This window comes from Rana temporaria, chromosome 2 (assembly GCF_905171775.1).
Source record: "Rana temporaria chromosome 2, aRanTem1.1, whole genome shotgun sequence".
Lineage (NCBI taxonomy): Eukaryota > Metazoa > Chordata > Amphibia > Anura > Ranidae > Rana > Rana temporaria.
In genome coordinates, this window is record NC_053490.1 from 220,684,333 (window position 1) to 220,696,511 (window position 12,179).

At 47.8% G+C, this 12,179-nt stretch overlaps 1 protein-coding gene across 1 annotated transcript in view; it reads left to right on the forward strand.

Moving 5' to 3' along the window:
- LOC120926499 (E3 SUMO-protein ligase RanBP2-like) overlaps window positions 1-12,179 on the forward strand; it is a 153,456-nt gene that overhangs the window by 60,806 nt on the left and 80,471 nt on the right. Inside the window, exon 17 of the mRNA XM_040336469.1 lies at window positions 1,133-1,216. Coding sequence (XP_040192403.1) covers window positions 1,133-1,216 — 84 coding nt within the window. The remainder of the gene's footprint in view (window positions 1-1,132; window positions 1,217-12,179) is intronic.

Here is a 12,179-nt window from a genome sequence, read left to right on the forward strand (position 1 = left end):
GGATGAACACCGGGATGAATGTAAAGATATGTATTGATAAATACTCCCCCCCACCCCGTTGTGTTCTGGGAAACGCACGGCTCCCAGCACACAACGGTGACAGTGAGGACGGCGCAGCGCGTCTCATGCATGCGCAGTAGAGAACCGGCCAGTGAAGCCGTAACGCTTCACTTCCTGATTCCCTCACCGAGGATGGCGTTGGGGGCAGCCAAGAGACGAGCGATTGCTCGTCTTCTGCTATCGACGTCGTTCCAGGACAAGCAAGTATCCATTTATTAAAAGTCAGCAGCTGCAGTATTTGTAGCTGCTGGCTTTTAATGTTTTTTTTTTTACGGCTGCGCTCTGCTTTTAAAGTTGTGCCAATATGAATGGAAGTCATTGAAAATCATGGAGAATGACTTGTTATATTGCAGTCCAAAATTGTGGGACAAGTCGTATAAGTGTGAAAGGGGACTACATCTCAACACAGGGCTTGTATAACCTTAAAAATGGCTAATCCACTGGGCACTTAAACATGTGACATCACACAGACCTTTAGTCCACCAGTCTTGCTTTAACTGGTTTCAAGAGGACAACACTCCAATGATTGCAAAATTCATGGCTCATCTGTTTTTGAGGCCTAAGCGAATTTCACATTTCTGCCAGTGAATATAAAATGTATTTCTTCACGACCCACAACATGCCACAGTCTTTGGCTGGGGGATATGCTGTAGAATGCAATATGAAACTGGGAACATGTTGAGGCCAGTAGAGATCAATGTTACCCTAATCCAGTGTTTCTCAATTCCAGTCCTCAGCCCCCCCCCCCGCCCCCCCCCCCCAAAAGGTCAGGTTTTCAGGATTTCCATTATTTTGCATATTTGATCAGTTTCACTGCCTTAGTAATCACCACAGCCTTTTCATCTGAGGGAAAACCTGACCTGTTGGGGGGGGGGGGGGGAGGACTGGAATTGAGAAACACTGCCCTAATCAATGTTTCCATTAGACTGCTGAGGGCTGCACATCATATACCAAAGGGGGCTGCCGGTTGAACACCAGACGTCTAGAGGTTTTACAAAAGTGTGTATGAATGTTGCATTTTAAATCAAATTCTTATTTTGTGGTTAGCTTTTCTTTCTTTTTTTTTCTTAAGTCTTCATCAAAGACACCACCACATTGGGCTGAGGAACAGAAAACTATGATAGAGGAGCTTGTTCAACAAGTTGAAGCCTTGAAGGTAAGGAAATAGCAATGTACTCTTTCTTTACCATGTATCCCAGGACACAATGCATCTTATTCTGCCAACTTCAGGTGATTTGACACAGGCAAAAAGAACAGGAAATCCCATCCCAGGAAAAAACCCTCCCTGTTGGCCAAGGCTTCAGGTTTTTTTTCTTCTAACGTTTTAGGTGATCTATGCAGTCTCTAAACAAAAACATAGCATGCTTCTCAACAGTTTCATCTGTTAAGGAGACTGACTTTTCCATATCTATTTCATATGGCTTTTCTACACTCCAGGAATTATACTTGATACATTGGGACGGCCTGGCCCTGTAATGATACCGCACTACAGCAGACCTTGCAAAACAGGACCCTGCTCAACCATATATTGATTTACTGACCAGTAGGGTGCTGTACTGATCCATGGCAGTGATCCCTAGCTGGGGGTTGAGCCCCTGAAGGCCCTTGGTGGGCAGCGTTTGCCATGATGAGTGAAGATTGGATCACCTTGGGGGTTCCTATGACATTGCATGGTATGTGTCCTGACATGGAACGGTATGTGGCCTGGTAGTAACCCTGCTTGGTACTTTTTTACTTTTATGGTGCCCGTCTCCACACCTATCTTCCTCAGGAAGGACGAGGATAAAAAGTTTGTAGCCTTTTACACCTATCTTAAATTCATTTACTTTCACTGTAATGGCCTCCTGGGCCACCCCAGCACTACAGAGAATTAACTTCTTTTAGGGGTGGTCTAGAAGGCTCAGTTCGCCAAAAATGCAGGCAGCAGTGAGCTCCTCCCCACCGCCTGTATAAACTCCAACGTAGACCCGCACTCACACATGTACAGTGCAGCTTGGTGACGTCATGGGTGGGATGGAGTGCACTGATGGCATCCATCTTAAATCCATGCGCGTCAGCAGTGCGGCTCCCTCAGGGACTACAGGACACCGAAGAATGTACCTTGGTGGGACTACAAGTCACAGCAGAACAAGTGCAGCTCTGGAACTACAGGCTGCAGCAGAGTAACTTTCACTGTGGAACGACCAGTCAAAGTAGAGCATTTTTTTGTGTCGAACTGAAAGTATTGAAGTCGCACAACATTTCCTTTGGGGGGGGGCGCACTAATTGGATTAGAAAGGAAGATGTAGTGGGCGTGGCCTGGACGGCATGGTGTGAGGAGTGTGGAACGGGAGCTCCGCTCGCCATAAATCCGTGATTAACTATCCTGGGGCTCTAATTGCCTACTAACCCGTTGCAAACCGAGGGCAGATACGCTCTGGCATACAGGGCATATGTCGCCACCAAAGAAGACCTCTGACGCGGTTGCTAAACTTGCCAAATACCGGCTTACAGAGAAGGAGGCCGGGGAGGAGGATGGTGCCGGGTCCTCAGCCCCTGCAGACTCGGCGGCAGAAAACACTGCGCGTGTGCTGGAGGCGATTTCTGACTGCAAATGTTCTTTGACATGCAAAATTGACGAGGTGAAGATTGATGTCTCGCTCATCCGCCAAGACCTACAGAAACTCGGGGACCGTGTAACTAAGACCAGAATCGGCCACGTGGAGGATGAGGTCCCGCCATTGCAGGTCGCGGCTGAACGCCTGCAACATCAGCTCACTATGGTCTTGGCGAAGCAAGCCGATATGGAGAATTGCCTCAGGAGATGTAACCTTCGGTTCGTGGGACTGCCGGAGGGCTCAGACCCACCCTCGTTCCTGGAAAACCTATTAATCACCACCTTTGGGCGCGCTGAATTCTCGGCCTCCGTGGTGGAGAGGGCCCACAGGCTGGCTGCTAAACCTCCTCCCCAGGGCGCACCACCGAAAGGAAAATATTCTATAGTAAACAGAGGACGTATGAGGGCGGCGAACAGGCGGGACAACTCCTAGCCCATCTGGATCACAGGCCCCCCACGGTGGTTTCTCTCCAGGGCTCTGGAGGTGCTGTGGTCTCTGACCCTGATGAGGTTGCTGGGAAGTTCCGCTCCTTCGCCTCACTGTACTCGTCTGCTGCTAACAATCCCAGGGGCGAGATGGTTGATCTCCTGGCCGGCATCGACCTGCCCACGCTGTCGGAGTCTCAGGTGGCAACTCTCGAGTCCCCCATTTACTATAGACGAAATAACACTCGCGATATCTACGCTCAAACCCTCTAAGGCGCCCGGATCAGATGGTCTCCCTTTGGAGTTTTACAGTGAGTCCCTAGTCCCCAGGCTCCAGAAGCTATTTCTGTACATCTTTGAATCTGGCTCCATGCCTACCTCTTTGAGGGAGGCTTGCATAGTACTGATCCCCAAACCCGATAAAAATCTAGAACTCCCTGAGTCTTACCGTCCAATTTCCCTACTTCAACTCGATGGCAAGATCCTCGCCAAGATCCTGGCGTTGCGGCTCAATGGTGTGATCCTTAAGTAAATTCACCCTGACCAGACCAGATTCATGCCAGCAAAAAACACGGCATACAAATCTGAGAAGACTACATATGAATTTGCAAGCTGGGCATGATCAAGTGGGATCTAGGGTCGTGGTGTCTCTCGATGCCGCCAAGGCCTTAGACTCTGTCGAATGGGACTACCTTGGGAATGCCTGGCGCGTTTGGGCTTCGGGCCTAAATTTATTAAATGGATTCGCCTTCTGTATCAGGACCCGTGCGCCAAGATCTTGGTGAATGGACGGATAAATTCCAGATCCTTCCCATAGATGTAAGCGTCCCCACAGAACTTCAGGCCCCCCCCCCCCCCTCAGGGTTAGCTCCCTGAAATATCTGGATCTCTAGATCTCCTGAGGACTATGTTGCTCTCAATCTTGAGCCGTTGGTGCACTTTTTGAAAGCTAAAACGCAGACCTGGGCTTAACTACCACTGGGTGTGATGGGCCGAGTGAATGTCATTAAAATGATTCTCCTCCCTAAGTTTCTATACATACTTTGGCATGCCCCTGCTTATCTTCACCTCAGATTTTTAAAGTCCATTGAAGCCATCCTTAACTCGTTCGCGTGGGGCGCGGCTCGACATAAACTATCCTGGCAGGCATTAAAAAACCCTACTGACTTAGGGAGAGCGTCCCTACCTAACTTTAACCTGTACTACCTGGCGGTGCAGCTGTCTCACTTTTTCTACCTAGACAAGACCAATAGAGACCATTATTTATCGCTGGTATGCTCCCCATTTGCTCCTAGAGTCGCACATCCTTTTCAGATTCTTTTTAGAGATCTGGGGGGTGCTGGGACTCTGGGAAATCGCAAAGGCTTGCTCTACCATCATTGTAAAATTTGGGAGGTAGTGGGACGTAGACTTAATGTCTTGCACACCCATTCTCACACCCCCCTATGGGATAATCCTGGCCTATGCGAACTATTGACTGTCCCGGATCAGGTCCTGTGGCTTCAGCAGGGGGTGCGGTATCTCTCTTGACGTATACCACGACACTGTTTTGAAATCGCTACAACATGTTAAGGACGGGTTCGACTTCCCTAATTCCATGCATTTTCTATACCTCCAGCTCCGTCACGCTCTTCGGGCGCAGTTTGGAGGGGTCTATCCCAATGTGGATAGGCTGGATATTCTCCACACTATGCTGGAAACGGACTCCCGGGAAACTTATTTTGGAGTTCTACGCGTCGCTCCTACGGCTACTCCTTTGGCCTATGAGCTTAAGGACCATTGGGCTGCAGATGTGGGAGAGCTGGAGGATGGCGAATGGGAGGACGCTCTGGAGACCAGCAAAAACGCCTCAGTTAAGCTATCTGACCGCCTCACGCATCTCTACATATTGCATAGAACGCTTAACTTATAATTGTATAGTTAAGTTTTAATATCTCACATATGATATATGGTTAAAATAGAGAGTTCTATTGTCCAGCGTGAAAGCTTTAACATAACACACATTTATTAGAGAAAAAGATATTGGCTATCTAACATACTGCATACATTTACAGTTTTAACCACTTCCATACTGGGCACTTAAACACTCTCCTGACCAGACCAATTTTCAGCTTTCAGGGCTCTCACACTTTGAATGACAATTACTCAGTCATGCAACACTGTACCCAAATGATTTTTTTGTCCTTTTTTTCCCACAAATAGAGCTTTCTTTTGGTGGTATTTGATCACCTCTGGGTTTTTTATTTTTTGCGCTATTAATGAAAAAAGACCGAAAATTTAGAAAAAAAATGTTTTTTTCTTAGTTTCTGTGATAAAATTTTGCAAAATATTAATTTTTCTTCATAAATTTTGGCCACAATTTATACTGCTACATGTCTTTGATAAAAATAACCCAATTTTTTTTGGTCTGTGTGAAAGTTTTAGAGTCTACAAGCTATAGTGCAAATCATAATAAATTATCACATCTGATCACACCTGATGTTTTGAAGGCCTATCTCATTTCTTGAGACCCTAACAAGCCAGGAACGTACAAATTCCCCCCAAATAACCCCTTTTTGGAAAGTAGACATCCCAAGGTATTTAGTAAGAGGCATGGTGAGTTATTTGAAGTTGTCATTTTTTCCCAAAACACTTTGCAAAATTAAGATTTTTATTTAAAAAATTTCTCAAAAGTGTCATTGTAATAGCTTATTTCTCTCACATGGCATGTGCATACCACAAATGACACCCCAAAATACATTCTGCTATTCCTCCTGAGTAAAACGATACCCCATGTGTGAGACTTTTTCACTGCCTGGCCATATACAGATGCCCAACATGCAGGGAGCGCCATCAGGGGTTTTAGGAGCATAAATTGCACATCTAACTAGTTGACAACCTATTACAATTTAGAAGGCCCTGGAACACCAGGACAATGGAATTACCCACAAAATGACCCCATTTTGGAAAGCTAACACCCCAACGTATAATCTATGAGGCATAATGAGTCTTTTGAACGGTTCATTTTTTTCCAGAAGTTTTTGGAATATGTGGAAAAAAAATGAAAACGCATTTTTTTTACACAAAGTTGTCCATTGATAAAATATTTCCAACACATAGCAAAAATGACACCCCAAAATACATTCTGCTATTCCTCCTGAGTAAAACGATACCCCATGTGTGAGACTTCTACACAGCCTGACCACATATAGAGATCCAACATGCAAGGAACACCGTCAGGTGTTCCAGAGACACATAGCATGCACATACCAAGAATTACACCCCAAAATACATTATGCTGAGCAAAGCATAAACAAAAGATTACCTTGGTAATAGTAGCGCAGTTCTACACAGCAGGATAGCACTGGTCCAGGCAGCAGGCAGGGACTTGGTCAGCAACGTCCAGGCAGGGATACTGCAGGTGGTCAGTTCATGCAACAGGCAGAGGCATGATGGCATAGGTCCTACAGGCAGCAGGCAGAAGGAGGGCCTCGTTCAGGACAGAATGGGGACAGGGGTAGAGGCTTCTCCCACCCAAATCTCTTTGAAGCCTCCGGGCAACCAGACCCTAATCTAGCATGAGAAAACAAAAAAGTTTTTTCTTCATCCAGAAAAACTTTTCTGGCGCCCCTCACATATGTGAGACCCCTGTGTTGAATCCCACTAGTCCAGTAGCAGGGTACAAGATCAGTCCAAGAGGCAGGCAAAAGGCATGGTCAAACAGTCCGAGGTCAGTTCCAGATCAGGCAGAGGCAGTACAGAATCGTTAGGCAGAAGAATGGTCGAAAAACAGTCCAGGGTCAATTCCAAATCGGGCAGAGGTATTACAAAATCGTTGGGCAGAAGAATGGTCAAAAAACAGTCCAGGGTCAATTCCAAATCAGGCAGCGGTATTACAAAATCATTAGGCAGAAGGGTGGTCCAATAACAAGCCGGGGTCAGTTACAAAAGCAGGCAGTGGCATAAGGGGTGAGAAGGCAGGAACGGAGGATTACGTTTACCATACTAAACTAATACTTTAGTTTAGTATGGTAATGTTTGAAACAGTCAGTTATACAGAGGCCGGGTTTGGAAGGACACTCTGCACAATAATAAACTGTGTCCCGTCTGACTCCTCCACTGGTACACACTTTACATTTTTTTTGAGCTCGTCGGCCTGATGCTGTGGGAGGGATCTTATCCGGGAAGTGCCGTTCGGAGAGCCGACTTAGAACATCTGATCGGATGTTTTGGGGCAGGTCGTTCGGGAATATCAGGGAAGTGGTAATTTCCTCCAGGTAGCCAAGGAAGGGTAGGGGGTTTTGGGTTGATTTGCGGTAAACAATATGGGAGTTGTAGACGGCCAAATGAAAAAAAAAAATTGCTACCTTTTTGTACCAATGGTGCGTGCGTCTTGTGGCAAGGTATGGTTCCAACATTTGGTCGTTTAAGTCGACTCCCCCCATGAACAAATTGTAGTCCTGAATGCAGGTGGGTTTTTGGATGGTGGTGCCACGCCTTCTGCGGGTTTCAACAAAAGAATCGTTGTGGATGGAGGACAACATATATACGTCTCTTCTGTCCCTCCACTTCACTGCCAGAACCTCCTTGTTGCGCAGACTCGCCGATTCCCCTTTCTTCAGCTTTGTATTCACAAGGCTTTGCGGAAAGCCTTTCCAGTTCTTTCTGGCGGTGCCACATGCTGGCGTCTTCTTTCGGTGCAGGTTGTGGAACAGAGGAAGAGACGTATAGAAGTTGTCCACGTACAGGTGGTATCCTTTATCAAGGAGGGGGTTGATGAGTTGCCAGACAACTTTCCCACTTGATCCCAAGTAGTCTGGGCAATCGGGGGGATTCAGCTGGGTGTCCTTCCCTTCGTACACCAAAAAGGAATACAGGTACCCTGTGGCTCGTTCGCAAAGTTTGTAGACCTTCACCCCATAGCGGGCCCTTTTGCTGGGTATAAATTGTTTGATTTTAAGTCGGCCACAAAATTTTACTAGGGACTCGTCGACACATACGTTTTGTTCCGGGGTATATATTTGGGGGAATAATTGCGAAAAATAATCTAATAAGGGGCGAATTTTGAAAAGCCTGTCAAAATTGGGGTCATTTCGGGGAAGGCACTGTGTATTATCATTGAAGTGGAGGAACCTCATGATTATAAAATATCGGGATCTGGGCATTGTTGTGGAGAAAATTGGCATGTGGTAAATGGGGCGTTTTGACCAAAAGGAATGTTTTTCATTTTTTGGGTTGAGTCCCATGCAAAAAGTGAGGCCTAAAAAAATCCTGAACTCATCCACTGTAAGGTCTCTCCACTGGAAGGGACGGGCATAGGACGATGTGGGGTTCTTGATGATAAATTGTTGGGCATACAAGTTGCACTGGGCCACAATGCTAGAAAGCAGTTCCTCAGGGAAAAATAAATCGAAAAATTGAATTGGGGAAAAATTGTACGTGTTTACCTGGACTCCTGGCTGGGCAGTGAAAGGGGGAATGTTGGCTTCTCCGGAATTTGGAGGAAGCCACAGGGGGTACTGAAGGGCATAGGGAAGGCTGGCATGGGTCCTTGGCCTTTGTTGCTGGGGTACTGCGGTGCTGGTGGATGGCAATTCGGTAGAGGGGGATGGCACGACGGTACTGGTGGATGGCACTTCAGTATTGGTTGATGGCATGTCGGTGCTGGTGGATGGCATGTCGGTGCTGGTGGATGCCACTGCCTCCTCACCAGAGCGCCTTCTTTTGGCGGGCTGACCATCTTCCCCCTCTGAGCCTGTCGCTGTTCCACTGGTGTAGACTGGCTCATAGTCTACGTCCGAATCCGATTGGGAATCAGAAACAGGGAGCTCCACATTGCTCTCATCAGGTGCAGAAATAATCTGAAATGCCTCCTGTAAGGAATAGCGACGTTTTGACATTGCTGGCGGTGTGTGTGTGGCACAGATGTACACTGAGGTGGCACAGATGGGCAGAGATGGGGACTGAGGTGGCAGAGATGGGGACTGAGGTGGTGGAACAGATGTACACTGATGAGGCAGCACAGATGTGTACTGATTGCACAGATGTGCACGGATGAGGCGGCACAGATGTGTACTGATTGCACAGATGTGCACGGATGAGGCGGCACAGATGTGCGCTGAGGCGGCACAGATGGGCACTGAGGTGTTGCAGATGGGCCCTGATCACAGGTGGGCACGGGCGGTACTGGTGGCACGGGCGGTACTGGTGGCACGGGCGGTACTGGTGGCACGGGCGGTACTGGTGGCACGGGCGGTACTGGTGGCACGGGCGGTACTGGTGGCACGGGCGGTACTGGTGGCACGGGCGGGCACTGGTGGTACCAGGTGGGCACTGGTGGTACCAGGTGGGCACTGATTGGGCGCTGATGGGCACTTTTTTTAACTTTTTATAATACTTTCACTGTAGCAAAATGTTTCAACTCACTCTCTCCACACACGCTGCGTCTGTGTGTGGAGAGAGAGACGGCAATGAGAGATGATCTCATATGTTTACATATGAGATCATCCGTCATTGGCTGTCCAGATCGCGCTGTAAATAGCCGCTGTGATTGGCTATTTACCGCGATCTGTGTGCGGCTGTATCCAGGGGACGCGGCGATGACAGTAGTTCCCCGCTGCGCGCTCGTGGGGAACGAGCAAAGGGGAGGCCGTAAAAACACGGCCTGTTAGAAATTCAGAGCCGCGCTGAGGCCGTACAAAGTCGTACGGCCGTCAGCAACTGGTTAAAGTAAGGGAAATAAAAGTTAGTTTCAAATACAAGATAAGTACATCACACTAAGAATATTAAGAAAACAAATTATGACAAAGTATATGGTAAGTGCGTGGGAGAAGATAGATTCTGATAAGTTACCTTGCTACTGACGTCCCGGGAGATCTCATCTCTCCTTTCCCTATTGATGAGACCCCCTGAATTTGTATAATCCAGATCTCCACAAATGGGCACGGACTGGCAACCTAAGTAAATCAGTGCCGCCCCACAGTGCCCATCAGTGCTGCCCCATCAGTGCCGCCCCTCGGGTGCCGCCCCTCGGTGCCGCCCCTCGTGTGCCCATCGGTGCCGCCCCTCGTGTGCCCATCGGTGCCGCCCCACGTGTGCCCATCGGTGCCGCCCCACGTGTGCCGCCCATGTGTGCCGCATACCAGCGCCGCCCATCAGTACCTCATCGATGTCCATCAGTGCCACCTCATCGATGTCCATCAGTGCCACCTCATCGATGTCCATCAGTGCTGCCATATCAGTGCCCGTAAATGAGAGAGAAAACTTACTTATTTACAAAAAAAATTACAGAAAAAAATAAAAACGTATTTTTTTTCCAAAATTTTCAGTCTTTTTTTAGTTGTTGCGCAAAAAAAAAAAAATCGCAGAGGTGATCAAATACCACCAAAAGAAAGCTCTATTTGTGGGGAAAAAAGGACGCCAATTTTGTTTGGGTACAGTGTAGCACGACCGCGCAATTGCCATTCAAAGTGCGACAGTGCTGAAAGCTGAAAATTGGCTTGGGCGGGAAGGTGCGTAAGTGCCCTGTATGGAAGTGGTTAAATTATCAGAAATTCTCCCCCACGACACATCTTATCGTAAAATATATTTATATCTATGTACAATTATGGCGATTAGACCTACCAATTTCTCCTCAAGCAACAGACCCTATTTGACGCCTATCCGCCTAGCCAAATACCAACCTGATCATAATCCGTTATGCCCCAGGCGTGACAGCCCCTCCAGTACTTTTTTTTCCATCTCCTCTGGTCCTGCCCGGTTATACAGGACTATTGGATGCACATTGTACAATTTATCCATGACGAGATGGGGTCCCCTCTGACACTGTGCCCTAAGCAGTGTTTGTTGGGAATATTCCCAGACCCTGATTTGGTTAAATACCACAAGGTGTTCCTTCAGGAGTCGCTGTTCATTGCCAGGCTGCTCGTGGCGCGGAAGTGGCTCCAGGTTGGGCCGTCTTCTCTCCGGGAGTGGATCTCTGCGGTCAATGGCGTGTTGCCATATAAAAAGGAAATCTACGCTCACAGGGGCTGCCCCGCCAAATATGGCAAGATCTGGGATACATGGATAGGAACTGCTGCCACCTGTGACGATATCCCCACCTGAGTCTGATTTCACATACCCTCACCCCCCCCCCATACCTAGCAGGTATGGGGGGGGGGGTGAGGGTATGTGAAATCAGACTCAGGTGGGGATATCGTCACAAGATTTGTCCCGTAGCCACTCTTGTTATCTTGGCTGTGTGCTTGGGGTCCTTGTCCTGTTTGAAGATGAACCTTCGCCCCAGTATGAGGTCCAGAGTGCTCTGGAGCAGGTTTTTATCAAGGATGTACATTGCTGCATTTCTTTCCCTCGATCCCGACTAGACTCAGTTCCTGTCGTTGAAAAATATCCCCACAGCATGATGCTGCCACCACCATATTTCACTGTAGGGATGGTATTGGCCAGGTGATGAGCAGTGCCTGGTTTCCTCCATACATGCTTGCCATTCGGGCCAAAGAGTTTCATCGGCCCAGAGAATTTTGTTTCTCATGGTCGGTCCTTCAGGTGCCTTTTTGGCAAACTCCAGGTGCGCTGTCATTTTGCCCTTTTACTGAGGAGTGGCTTCCGTCTGGCCACTCAACCATACAGGTCTGATGGTGGAGTGCTGCAGAGATCGTTTTTCTTCTGGAAGATTCTTCTCTCTCCACAGAGAAATACTGGAGCTTTGTCAGAGTGACCATCGGGTTCTTGGTCACCTTCCTGACGAAGACCTTTCTCCCCCTATCACTGTTTGGCCAGGCGGTTTGAGCTACGAAGAGACGTGGTGGTTTTAATCTTATTCATGAATGATGGAGGCCACTGTGCCCATTGGACCTTCAATGCTAGACAATTCATTGGACTTCATGGCTTGGTCTGTGTTCTGTGGGACCTTATCTAGACAGGTGCCTTTTTCAAACCCCTGTCCAGTCAACTGAAATAACCACAGGTGAACTCCAAGTTGTAGAAACATCTCAAGGATAATCGGTGGAAACAGATGTGCAACAGCTCAATTTTAGGTGTCGCGGCAAAGGATGTGAATACTTTATGTACATGTAATTGTACATAAATGTACATGTCATTTTTATTTTCATAAATT